The sequence below is a fragment of the Punica granatum genome, chromosome 3 (genome assembly GCF_007655135.1).
Source record: "Punica granatum isolate Tunisia-2019 chromosome 3, ASM765513v2, whole genome shotgun sequence".
Taxonomy (NCBI): Eukaryota; Viridiplantae; Streptophyta; class Magnoliopsida; order Myrtales; family Lythraceae; genus Punica; species Punica granatum.
In genome coordinates this window covers 28,822,307-28,834,834 of record NC_045129.1, presented here as the reverse complement: position 1 = coordinate 28,834,834, position 12,528 = coordinate 28,822,307, and the positions used below count along the sequence as shown (strand labels likewise).

Below are 12,528 nucleotides of genomic sequence, written 5' to 3'. Positions count from 1 at the left end.
CCGCCCTGAGTCAAAATATTCTTAAAATATTCTAGTTAACATTTTTAGTAATTTCAAGGATTTTAAAAATAAAAACAATAAAAATAATAAATAATAAATAAAAGAGAGAGAAAACGTGTCAGTTATGAGGGATGGTTGTCATTGATGAGGCCACCACCTCCATTCCTCAATCAAGAATCTAGAACACTTTTAGGATATTTAGTGAAATATTCTGATTAAATTTTTAAATGACTTCAAAAATTTGAAAAGAATCCATAATAAAAATAAGAATAATACATAAATAAAGATAGAGAAATCATCGTGGTCACAACCCTCTCTACAACATTGTCAATAGCTACAGAGGGCTCGCCAGCGGCCACCATCCCCCTCAGCAAAGCCCATCGCTTCTCTATCTTATTTGTTATTATTGTTGTTGTTATTATTATTATTATTATTGTTGTTGTTGTTATTGTTTGATTTTTATAAAAATTTAAATAACTATGAAAGTTAACGGAATATTCCACTGAATGTTATAACATAGTCAAGGAGGGGGATATAATTTACCCTAGATTTTTCTTTATAAGTAATTCCGTGTCAATAATGGCTTAATAATGTAATAATCTAATTTTCAAATTACTTTGCTTAGCAGAAATATTTATTTTTTTTCGGTTACAAGCAGAAATGTTTATTTAGATTGAGTGTTTCCTACACTTAATTAAAAGGTGTTAGAAAGTTTTTTTTCCTTTTTTTTCGGCGTGTAACCTGATATTCAAATATCCAATTTTTTCCTTTGAAATTGAATTATTCATCAAATTTCAAATTATATAATTTTCGATTCCTTTGCTGATCTAAGATAATTAAATTATTCATGTGAGTTCGACCTACGATGCCAGAACTCATACAATGTTGCTGGAAGAACAGCCAACTTGCACTGAACTCATTTACTACCGCATCGCCGATGTAAAGCCACTACCACCCAAAGAAGCTCATGGAATTACAATATAATTTTTATCAAGTCATCGAAATATAAACTCCGCTATACAATCTAGGATACCAATAAAACAACAATTACTGTCAGTAGCACGACAACAATACATTCAATTTCCAAGCAATATCATCCTTCTACATGATGTATCTAATTATTTCATATAAGTTGCTACTAAAAATTAATCATCCTTGTGCGCGTTCTAATTATTTAAACTTCTACTTCCTAAATATTATCCAGCAGTTTTAAGATATATTAGTCATTGTTACTGAGAAGTGAAACCCCCAAGGCTAGCTAGAAAAATTCATATGCACAGTTGAATTGACATTTCTACCTTCAATAAATCGTTTTTCAAAATATTACAGCTTGTTCACATGAGCTTTTCGACTAGTATCAATGAGAACAATAGCCTTCCCCATGATCAGGAAAATGGAGCCAACTTTCGGTGGAGACCTTCGCTCCTTTCTTTAATTGTGAACCAGATTCTGTTATCGTCATGCAGATATTTGTGATTATTGCGACACGAAAAAGGTATTCAGGCATATATTTGAGGTAACAAAACACCAACCATGACATCGTCTCTATGCAGTAACCGCAAGTCATCATGTGAAACTGGCAATGCTTTAGAAAACTGGCTTCTCATTCTCATTTCAACTCTGCAAATCAAATCACGTCCTCTCCTTTGGTACAAAATCTGAAAATCATCGTGGAATTTCAGCCAAAAAGCCACCCAGGCCCACATCACACATCGGCCACTGCAGTAATAATTTTTCTTGTTCTTGTTCTTGTTCTTGTTCTTTTCCACAGGCGGCTTTCCCCATTCATTAGTACCACAACTCCCAGTCACAAACAATCTTCCCACACCAAAACGAACTGTTGCAAATTCTCCATAAGTTACAGCGCGTTGAAAGTCATCCAAGCTGATGCCAGAAATGAGACTTACTCATCAGTGTCAACGAGAATGCTTTCGCTTCACAACATGAGCCTCTCCCTTTTCTCGGCTGCTCTTCTGCAAGATGCTTAACTAGAAACAGAGAAATCCAATTGCAGCAAGGGGTTAGAATATTCCTGTAAGGAGCCGAGGCCAAATTCTCCGGGAAACAATAATACACAGCAACCAGCTAGTACATGTAGTGCAACCTGGTACATGTAGTTCAACCTGGTACATGTAGTACATCAGCACCACCGTGCTTCCCAAACCTGGGAAGCAAAACAGGAAGGAGTTGGAGTCCGGCAACTGATTGCAAGTACTGCGGAGGATAGTATATGTCGTGGTATTCCAAACTTCTCGACTCTGCAGAAAATCATTAGTAGATGCGATTGACTCAAAAAAACAGAATGTCTGCTGTTGTTGCTTTTGTAGATAGGGTTCAATATGGGTTCCACGAGTTGTTTCTGACTGAGGTGTGTACAGCTTTAATATATTCAGGGTCTCCTAGCTATGGTTCCATTGCCGCTTCAGGATTGTGTCTTACCTTGTCCTTTCCATATTTTCACTTAATCCACTTCATCTATACTTGAAACGGATGAAGTAAGCTTACTTTTGTGACAGTAAAAGCAACTTCAATAGAAGCTATCTTTTGTGATAGGAACAACTTCATGAGCAACCAAACATTTGATCTCCTGCAGGTGTGCTCAAGGGTGTACTCAAAATCTGCTGAAACCTATAGACAATATCAAGCCTCAATAGACTCCTGGGATGGAAGAGAGATTAAAACCTCTAGAAAGAACTTGAATGAGAGGAAAAGTAATACGAAATTCGCAGTTATGCATCACAAATAATATGATTGTATACTATAAGTTAAACAATATATAGGAAACACCATACATGAACTATTTCATTCTCATCCTCAAATTAGTAAATATATTATATTATGAATATTTCGAATTTTTCTTATAATTTAATAATGCTGAGATAAGATATACATGCAAATTATTTCTTTAATAATTAAATATGAAAATTTTCTTCCTATCCATTAAAATATTCCACTATAATATATATATATATATATATATATATTAACAAACGGCATCTATGTAAATTGTGTATAATATATAAATATAAATATATATATATATATATATATCTTGTTGGGTGTAATATATATATACATATATTCCATTGGGTTATATGTTGATATAATCTATGTATTCTACTATATAGATTAAATAAAGAAAATATTATGAATACATTTTTTTTTGGTGGCTAAATATTTCTTGATAAAAAAATACTAAAATTTCCCTACTATATAAATGATGATGACGTTACATCGCGAGATAGCTCCGTTTTATATTTTTGATGATATGGCGGTTTGAGTATTTAGCTCGAAACTTTATATACATATATATATATATTTATTTATTTATATATAGATACGGATATAGATTATTGATTTCGTCTTCCTAGCTTGAAAATTTTGCTTTCCTGTTCGCTTATTATTGAACTATTTAACGCACTCTAATTTTTAATGAAAATGAAAAAATATTATTTGAATCTTAAAATTAATAATAATTGAAAAACATTTTTTATCTTAATAAAAAATGGTGTTTCAAGGCAAGAACAATATAAAAATTATTAAACTGAACACTTTGCAACCCACGGGCCAAAAAAATTACTTTTTATCATATAATTATATGCATTAATAGTCGAATGTGAAGAAAACTGCAAGCATATTCAATTTGGAAGGCTATATATTTGATCATATATATGGAATTTAAGTTAATAAATAGCAATAAATTTTATTTGTTGAAAGTCTCTTCCTATTTGTGTTATTTCTTGATTGACATTTAACTTTTGGCCCTATATCGGGAATTTATGTTTATAAATAGAAGTAAATTATCTATACTTTATTTTGTAAGTTAAAGCAAAGTTATAAAGAGGTCTACAAAGAGAAGTAGCCAAAAAAAAAAACTCCCGAGGATGGATTGAATTGACTCACTCCCCTTTCTTTTATTATTTTTTATATGTACTTACAATATTAAATATTCGCTATTTTACCTATTAAAATACAGATATGTACTAGCACCAACTTCTTTTCTTATTCATTTTTAATATTGTTGTACTTTTTACAAAACTGCCCCATTCTCCATCTGTTCACCCACAAAATCTCATAAAATTATCATAACTGCTCCATTTTGTTTTTACTTTTATTTTTATTTTTATCTTTATTTATTATTTTGGTGAGAAAAAATATCTATTTCTCATTAAGAGGAGTCCTTAAAACACACCTTATGTATTTACAACTGAAATTTCGATAGATAGTATTTCACATTTTTCAAATTGAATCTCATATAATCATCTCATCATCTCTTTTATAATGTATAATGGTTTATTTTCTAATTCTTCCATAAGTTCCAAGATATGTATCAATTTAGAATAAGAAATTATAAGACTCAATTTTTTTTATCAGCAACAATGCACGCGGATAATTACCAGTAGCGGTTGAAAGTGTTGTCGTATTTTTGTTATTTCTTCATTGACATTTAATCAATTAAGTGCATTTAAATAAATATAAATTTTATTTGTGGAAAGTTTTATTCTATTTATGCTATTTCTTCAACGACACTAAACTAATTAGATGCATCCGTATTGATTTTAAAGGTAATTTTTACTGTATATATAGATTTCCCCCCTCAAAGCCAACTGATGATGGAGAAAATCCCACGTCACACTTCATCGACTCGTCCAATCAATGAGAGTATTATTTCGATTTGTTTGACTGTTAGATTTGTAACCTACCCTACTTAAATGTTGAATCTATAAAAAGCCAAAAAAGCACCATCACATGAGACCTTCGAAATTATAAGAACTCGAAAAGAATGGGTCGGAGAATGGAAGATCTCAGCAAATTACTTTTCCTCTGATTATTTGATATCTTTTTTCCGGGGTCGAAGAAAGTAATGGCAAGAAACCGCATTGACGAACATGAAGCTCGTGCTGGTCACTATCATCTTCTGCCAGAAACTGAAGTTGTTTCGCTCTCGGATGGTGACGATTCACGGCTTAACCAGCTTGGCTACAAGCAGGAACTCCGCCGTGGACTCACGTTCGTATCGATCGCTCGCCTAAAACTTAGTTCCGTTCTTTGCCTGTATTAATCGAATTTCAGCGGAATAATATGCTCCGTTTCTCTCCCCCTCTTCCATACTAAAATTCAATCCTCATTTCATGGGGTTCCAACGTTTTACCAATAGAAAAGTCAAACTTCCATGGGAAATTGTGATTTATAGACTTTCCTTCAATAAGAAATAGGGAAATTATGGCTCTTAAAATGTTTACTTATTTTTTGCTTTCATTTGCTGAAATATTTTTGAGTCATTCTCGTGGTCTATTATAAGTTATTGAATCAATGCGTGCTGATAACACATTGTGATTTTATCGATAAAAAAATAGTAGATCTCTCCTTCAGCTGACCCGAATATGAGATCAGTCGTAGTTAACACCATGGCTTTTCGTCCTCTGTTACACCATATTACGATCAAGTTGTTTAACATATTAACAAAAACTTCTGCCTTCTGGTTCCTTGGATTTGTTTAAGTTGGCTCTTCATACACAGTTCTCTCAATTTATCTCCTTTCCCTTCATTTCCCTCCAACACATGTATTAAGAAATCGAGTTTCATCTTCAGTCTTGCGCTCCCATAGCTGTACTAAAAAAAAAACAAATTAGTAAGTATAGAATAAGGTCACAATGTTTTATTACTTTTCTCTTTCAGGCAATGACGTCGCTCAATTTTTATGTGGTTATACTCCAACATTTCTTCGAATGTTTGAACGACTTTCAATAGTTTTTTTTTCAAAATATTTCATCTCACTATATAAAAATATAATTTAAAATTTAAAAAGAAGGGCCCTGATGGCTTTCCACCGCCTATCTCCAACCTTCTATGGTCTCTGACAACCTGGTTGAGGGGCTTAATGACCTATCCGACCACCTCATCGGATCTGAAGAGATCGGCCCTGGATCTTCAGAGATTCAATTGTACCGCAGTCTCATGTATGCCTAAGCCTGTGGCCTGGACTAGACCAAGCAACCAATCTAAGAAGGCCCAGTCTTCGGACCCTCTCGCTGAAAAGATTGGGCGAGAAGTGCTCGATTGCACCCAAAAAAGAGAAGGAAGGGAAGGATGCCAGCTTCTGAACTATGCACCCTAAGCTGTTATTTTTAGCCATTAACCATCAACTCTTTTGTCCTTCGTATTTGCATAGTATTTATTTATTTATTTTGGGTGAAGAATTTAGGGAGTATTAGTTCATTGGATATTAGGTAAGAAGCAAAAGCATTGAACATTTCTTTATGTTTGCATGTTAGATATACAGCACTGTTACATTACACGCAGATGTTGACTGCCATATTATCTATTTACATGCTGTAGGGCAATAGCAAATTTCTCAGTGTCATTCTCCGTCGTATCAGTACTCACGGGTCTCAACACGATGTATGGGGATGGACTAAGGTACGGTGGCCCTCTGACTATGATATACGGGTTTCCCATCGTGGGGCTGCTGACCCTCATCGTTGGCCTCTCTATGGCTGAGATTTGCTCGGCGTATCCAACGTCTGGGGGCCTTTACTTTTGGAGCGCTAAGCTTTGCGGAAAGCGATGGGGTCCACTCGCTTCTTGGCTCACGGGCTGGTACGTTACGTCCCTACTCTGCCATAAATTTTGCCGGCTACATATGGTCTCTCGTTGTTTTATTTTCAGTAAACTCAGAAGCTCTTTATTCATCACTAAAATGTACACAAATAGAGAAGAGAGTCTGGATCAGTAACATCTTCCTCATCCTGGGTCCAAAGAAGTCTGACCTTTGATCTTCATCGGTGAGAATCTCGGTAAACCTTTATTTCTCTTTCTCCTTTATCTTTCTACAACCACGAATCTCCTTTTTTAATGATAGAAAAAAATGCACGTAGATAAGGCTAGGGATGTAATGTTATTGATATGCTCTCTTTTCTAGAATCAAGAGGTTTTTTTATTAGATTCTTGATCTTGTGACTATTTTTTCCATGATTTTCTTATTTAGATTTTCCCTCTCATTTACTAGGTCCATACTCTTACTCGTAACTGAGAAAATATAGGTTCCTGTCTGTAACTATAGCCTTTTGTAACCTTAGCTAGTCAATGGCCATGTGCGGCCAGATCAACTGACATGTATAGCTGAATGTGGCTTCATATATATCCTTGATTTGCTTCAACACTGAGAGTACGGGTGGGTGAATGCTTCCACATCTGATGTGGGACTAACCTTGTTTTTCGGTGAACTAAGTATGATCTTTCCGATCGAATCCTCCAAAATTTCAAATTAATAGATTTGTCAAACAAATTCGAAGCGTTTGTGGTCGTATTTGGGTTGTTCCATGCGCGGAGCTAGATGCCTATAAGTGGCATTGAGCAATGATGGTTGCAGCTAAAAAAAAAAAAATAACGTATATATTTCTCTCAAATATGATGAAATTCTATTAGTAGTTGTTCATTTGAATGGTCAGCGAGAATTTAATGTGTTTTGCGAAGATACAAATTTAATATGGAGGGTTTTTCTATTCTGTGCCCTAAGGGCATAGGATAATCCAACAAATATCACCAAATTAAAACAATATTTCATTAATGCAATAATTCAAATAATTTTTTAGTGCCTAATGTACCCTTAAATCTCTCTTACCAAATAAATTCCCTAATATTTAATCCATGTCTCTTACCAAATAAATCCCAACCATTTTAATTAGAAGACCTTCAGGATTTCCTTGTGGGGATTTGGCTGATTTCATTAGTTGGCCCGATTTTTTTTCAGAGTAGTTGACATGAAATTTGAGTTCCCCTTTTTTTTAGTAGGGTTTTAGAGTTTTACAATCGGAATTTGTTATTTTACAATAGGATATATTGGGTAAGAGATATGTATTTAATGTTATGGGATTTATTTGTTAAGAGAGGTTTAAGAATAATATTAGGCACTAAAAAATTAGAATCATTGCATTAATTAGATATTGTTTTAATTTGGTAATATTTGTTGGCTTATCCTTTGTCCATAGGGCATAGAATAGTAAAAACCCACTTAATATAAGCTCAGAAAATGGGCACCAAATGTTATTCCCAATTCGTAATATATAATATAGGTTAGGAAAATTCAACGAATAGAGTATTTAGTTTTCAATCATATATTGAATTAATATAACATTTAAATGTTTAGTAGTTTTATCAAGTCAAAAATTTGTGCATTTTTAGGTTAAGAAAAAAAGTTCGTGTTACAATTGTTAAAATGTGAAAAATTTGTGCTTTTTTTGTTATTAGCCCAAAATTTTAACAAGACATACTCCTAGAGTGACATTTTTTATATTTCAGTTCTAGCGTTTAGTATTTTAATTTAAATGTTTAGTGCTTTTACTATTTTTTTCAATGTGTATCATGGTATCTGGAAACTCAATTAGGCCCTGACTAATCCAGTTGAGCTGAGTATGCCCACTAAGAAGTAAAGCTTTCTCAGCATGAATTTTTTACATTCACATAAATTTTAAACCTTATTTAAGCTGAATAAGCGTTAAACCGCTTGAATCAACCTACGTTGGTAGTCCTTTTACTATTTCATTTGGGTGTTCTTCTATTGCATGAGCTGGCAGCTTATGTGCGACCTGTAGCCCACCCCAAGATAAGTGCTTTCCTATTCCGATTTCCGTGAATAATAAACACTTAAACTGAAAGTAGAATTGAAAAGCAAAAGCACTTGAACACAAGTACTAAATACTTGAAATAAAATACTAAACACTTGAAGTGAAAGTACTAAATATTGTTACTGTGACTCTTTATCATGTTAAACGGATCCTTAAATAAAATATAGACAAGTTAATGAAATTGTAGGTCGATATTGAACTTTGCCTTCATGTTCTCGATCATACTGTGCTTATAACCATGCTATCCAATGTCGGGATTGCGTAGTTGGGGGATAGGTATCGATGATAAATGGGTGGTTAATTGCTGGCGTATTAACGTGCTCGTGGGAATGTCGATTGCCAAAAATTCCTAGTGCAAACCTTGTAGAGACTCAACACCGAAAAAAAAGAGCTCCATCCGCTCGAGGCGGCGCTTCCCAATCTGGTGGAGCTAGCTGTACTCATTGATGTTGATTTCATAATAAATAGATAGTTCCCCATGTAGTCCCAGTTTTGATTTCTCGGTGGGTCTATCTTATGTTTTAGATACAAAAGGTTTTATGTTAGATTTTTGTGAGCGAAAACTTCCTTTGCTTGTTTATTTTTATTACCTTTTCATTTTTACTAGACCCATCAACTCCTATATTACTGAAATGGTTCTAATCTGAATTTGAATTCAGCTGTTCTAAGCAACAACTTCTGATTCATTTAACTTTTTTGCCTCGCAGGTTCAACATTGTTGGTCAGGTACTCAAACTTGACACCGGCTTTTTAATTGATTCATCATTAACAGCTCTTAACCAATTACAATCACTACTTCATTTGCAGTGGGCAGTCACCACGAGCGTAGATTTCTCCCTCGCACAGCTGATTTCGGTAATCATCCTCCTCAGCACGGGAGGAAAAAACGGCGGAGGATATGAAGCATCAAAATATGTGATCATGTGCTTCCACGGAGGAATCTTGCTCCTTCACGCAATCATAAACAGCCTACCTATATCAGTCATGTCTTTCTTCGGGCAGGTAGCTGCTGCATGGAATCTCCTAGGTATGAAAATTTTTTAAACTCCCTATATACGATCGAGTTACCTTATCATTTTCCATCCTACACATAACTGAGGGACTCGGCGTTTTTCCTGTTCTTCAGGGGTCCTACTTCTCATGATCCTGATTCCCTCTGTTGCGAAGCATAAGGCTAGTGCAGAGTTTGTATTCACTCACTTCAATACTGATACTGGGGAAGGCATAGACAACGGAGTGTACATATTCGTTCTCGGACTTCTTGTTAGTCAGTATACCCTGCTCGGGTACGACGCATCTGCCCACATGGTAAGCATTCTTTATAGTGCTCTCGGATAGGCCAGTCGGAAGTTGACTTGCCACGTATTCCATCGAAACCTACACCTACGTGGATGTAGACACTCTACTCAACTTACGAAAAGTTCCAGTTTAGTATGATGATCTGAAATGATCGTATGATTAATTTGTTGTTCCCATTGAATTTTTATCATGCTCATATGGGCTTGAGCCTATTTTGATTTAAAAGTTTAAACTGATAAGTGACGAATCACAAACCACATATAAACTCATGATTTTCTCTTTGATTTTTCAATGTAGGATTAACATTCTCAACATCCGCCCTCATGTAGAACATATTGTCATTTTCTGCCTACAAGTTGTCAAGTGCCCTTAAACACATGCCGTCAGCAGCTGACATCGAGCCAGGCTCTTCTTCCATGCTCAGCGAGGGCGATTAACACGAGACGCACTTTGGCTGCACTCAACATTAGGTCAGCATGGTGTGAGCCCACGTGGGCATGCAAAGGCGTAACGTACTATGATACCATATTAAATTTCCATGGGCTCATACGAGCTCATATCCATCTTCACATAAAAGCTCAAGCTGATAAGTGATAGTAACCAATCCTCTTATAAACTCATAGTTATTTTTTTTATTTGAAAATGTTAATCCCACATTAGAAATCAAAGAGAAAACCATGAGTTTATATATGGATTTGGATCCATCACTTATCAACTTGAGTTTTTAAGTGGAAAATGAGCTCAAGCCCTTATGAGCCCGATGAAGATACAATATAGTATCAGAGCAAATTACGCTTCTGCGTGTTCACATGGGCGTCTATGCCAACCCAATGTTGAGTGTTAGCCAAAGTGCGCCTCGTGATAGTCCCCCTCGCCCGAGCACCGAAGAAGAGCTCGGCTCGAGGTTAATTGTTGAGGGCGGGTGTTTAAGGGCACTTGACAACGTGTAGGTAAAAAGAGACCACATCTTGCACGTGAGGATGACTGTTAAGAATATTAATCCCGCATTGAAAAATAAAATAGAAAACCATGAATTTATATGTGACTTGAGTTCCACTACTTATGCTTAAACTTTTAAGTGGAAATGAGCCCGAACCCGTATGAGCCCATGGAAATTCAATAGTTCCCATTATTCCATGCTTCCTAAATACTGCCTTACTAGACGGAGGAAACCAAGAGTGCTGACCTTAACGGGCCACGAGGAATCATAAGTTCGATCGCGATTTCGATCATCTTCGGTTGGGGCTACCTTATTGGAATCACCTTTACAGTGACCAACATCCCTTATTTGTTGAGCGAAGACAATGATGCTGGTGGATATGCTATTGCTGAGGTATTCTACTTGGCATTCAAAGATCGGTATGGGAGTGGAGTCGGAGGAATTATCTGTTTGGGAATAGTTGCTGTCGCGATATTTTTCTGTGGCATGAGTTCGATTACTAGCAATTCTCGGTAAGGATTTCCTTTCCCCCTTTATATCTTACTCCCATACCCGTTTCTCTGAGTCCGCTGATCTTAATTCTTCCTTCCTCTTTATCTCTGCTTAGGATGGCATATGCATTTTCTAGAGATGGGGCTATGCCATTTTCGTCGGTATGGCATAAGGTGAACGAGCAGGAGGTCCCGGTAAATGCTGTTTGGCTGTCCGCTGTTATTGCCTTCTGCATGGCGCTAACGGTAATATATTGCATGTTCTCTTTTATTTTAGTTCGTGTGATTCCTAGCTAGATCGGGTTGTAACACCTAATTATTCAAATAGTAATCATCGTTGATGATCTTATACGATTAGGTCCAAGAAAAAGAAAGGGCTGATTGATTGTTCTTCTTACAGACTCACAACAGAGGATACTAATCTCCCCGCAAATCTCACAGCCTATGTGCAATTCTTTTGCAGTCTCTGGAGAGCTATGTAGCATTCGAAGCCATGGTCTCCATAGCAACCATTGGGTCATACATCGCATACGCCCTGCCCACCCTCTTCAGGGTAACCCTGGCTCGGAAATCCTTTGTCCCTGGTCCGTTCAACTTGGGTAGGTTTAGCATCCTCGCGGGTTGGGTTGCAGTTCTCTGGGTCATTACAATCTCAGTCCTCTTCTCGCTGCCTGTGGCCTATCCCATCACCACGGAGACGCTCAACTATGCGCCAGTTGCAGTCGGGGGACTGCTCATCCTCACCGTTTCGGCTTGGGTGCTTAGTGCTAGACATTGGTTCACTGGCCCCATTACCAACATCGACAACTCTTAAACAACTGTAGGAACATAGCGTTCATGAATTTATTTATTTAGTATTGAAAGTTGTGAATTACTAATAATCAAACAACTGAAGGTGAATTTTACAGATTTGCGCTTTTTATGATTAGCACGCAATGCAAATAAAAAAGAAAAAAAAGTGGTGACTGAGAACAAAAAACAAACAATTCTTTTGAAAGAGTTTTATAACTAGTTCAATGATATTTGCACTTGACATTAACATCAGGCAGAAAATCTTTGCGATGCAGAATCATTGCATGAGGCTTAAGTGATTAACCGCTTAAGAAATGTGACGCAGGTGGATGGACGACACGCATTAGCATTTATCATAGAACCACACATTTACCGGATT

General features: G+C 36.0%; 2 protein-coding genes across 3 annotated transcripts; one reads left to right on the top strand and one right to left on the bottom strand.

Annotated features, from left to right (window-relative positions):
* Positions 1 to 1,268: 1,268 nt before the first annotated feature.
* LOC116199288 lies at positions 1,269 to 2,750 on the bottom strand. Its single transcript, XM_031529594.1, has 3 exons — positions 2,105 to 2,750; positions 1,908 to 1,988; positions 1,269 to 1,837 (listed from the first exon to the last, which is right to left on the bottom strand). The coding sequence occupies exons 1-3, from the start codon at positions 2,139 to 2,141 to the stop codon at positions 1,500 to 1,502; spliced, it is 456 nt and encodes a 151-aa protein (XP_031385454.1). The 5' UTR covers positions 2,142 to 2,750; the 3' UTR covers positions 1,269 to 1,499.
* Positions 2,751 to 4,766: 2,016 nt separating this feature from the next.
* LOC116198736 (amino-acid permease BAT1-like) lies at positions 4,767 to 12,336 on the top strand. 2 transcript variants are annotated; one of them, XM_031528958.1, is made up of 8 exons: positions 4,767 to 5,010; positions 6,340 to 6,600; positions 9,335 to 9,353; positions 9,435 to 9,654; positions 9,754 to 9,935; positions 11,089 to 11,378; positions 11,474 to 11,603; positions 11,821 to 12,336. In XM_031528958.1, the coding sequence occupies exons 1-8, from the start codon at positions 4,865 to 4,867 to the stop codon at positions 12,169 to 12,171; spliced, it is 1,599 nt and encodes a 532-aa protein (XP_031384818.1). In that variant the 5' UTR covers positions 4,767 to 4,864; the 3' UTR covers positions 12,172 to 12,336. The 2 variants fall into 2 exon arrangements, with proteins under 2 accessions (XP_031384818.1, XP_031384819.1); XM_031528959.1 differs by lacking the exon at positions 4,767 to 5,010 and adding an exon at positions 6,715 to 6,785 and having other exon boundaries at positions 6,423 to 6,600.
* The last annotated feature ends 192 nt before the right edge of the window (positions 12,337 to 12,528 follow it).

Bases quoted from the DNA above. Each gene is read 5' to 3' on its own strand.
- LOC116198736 (XM_031528958.1), top strand. From the start codon at position 4,865: ATGGCAAGAAACCGCATTGACGAACATGAAGCTCGTGCTGGTCACTAT. The intron at 5,011-6,339 runs GTTCGTATCGAT...TACATGCTGTAG, and splicing joins GAACTCCGCCGTGGACTCAC to GGCAATAGCAAATTTCTCAG. The intron at 11,379-11,473 runs GTAAGGATTTCC...ATCTCTGCTTAG, and splicing joins TCGATTACTAGCAATTCTCG to GATGGCATATGCATTTTCTA.
- LOC116199288 (XM_031529594.1), bottom strand. From the start codon at position 2,141: ATGTACTACATGTACCAGGTTGAACTACATGTACCAG. The intron at 1,989-2,104 runs GTTGCACTACAT...CTCTGTTTCTAG, and splicing joins GGTTGAACTACATGTACCAG to TTAAGCATCTTGCAGAAGAG. The intron at 1,838-1,907 runs GTAAGTCTCATT...AATTTGCAACAG, and splicing joins ATTCTCGTTGACACTGATGA to TTCGTTTTGGTGTGGGAAGA.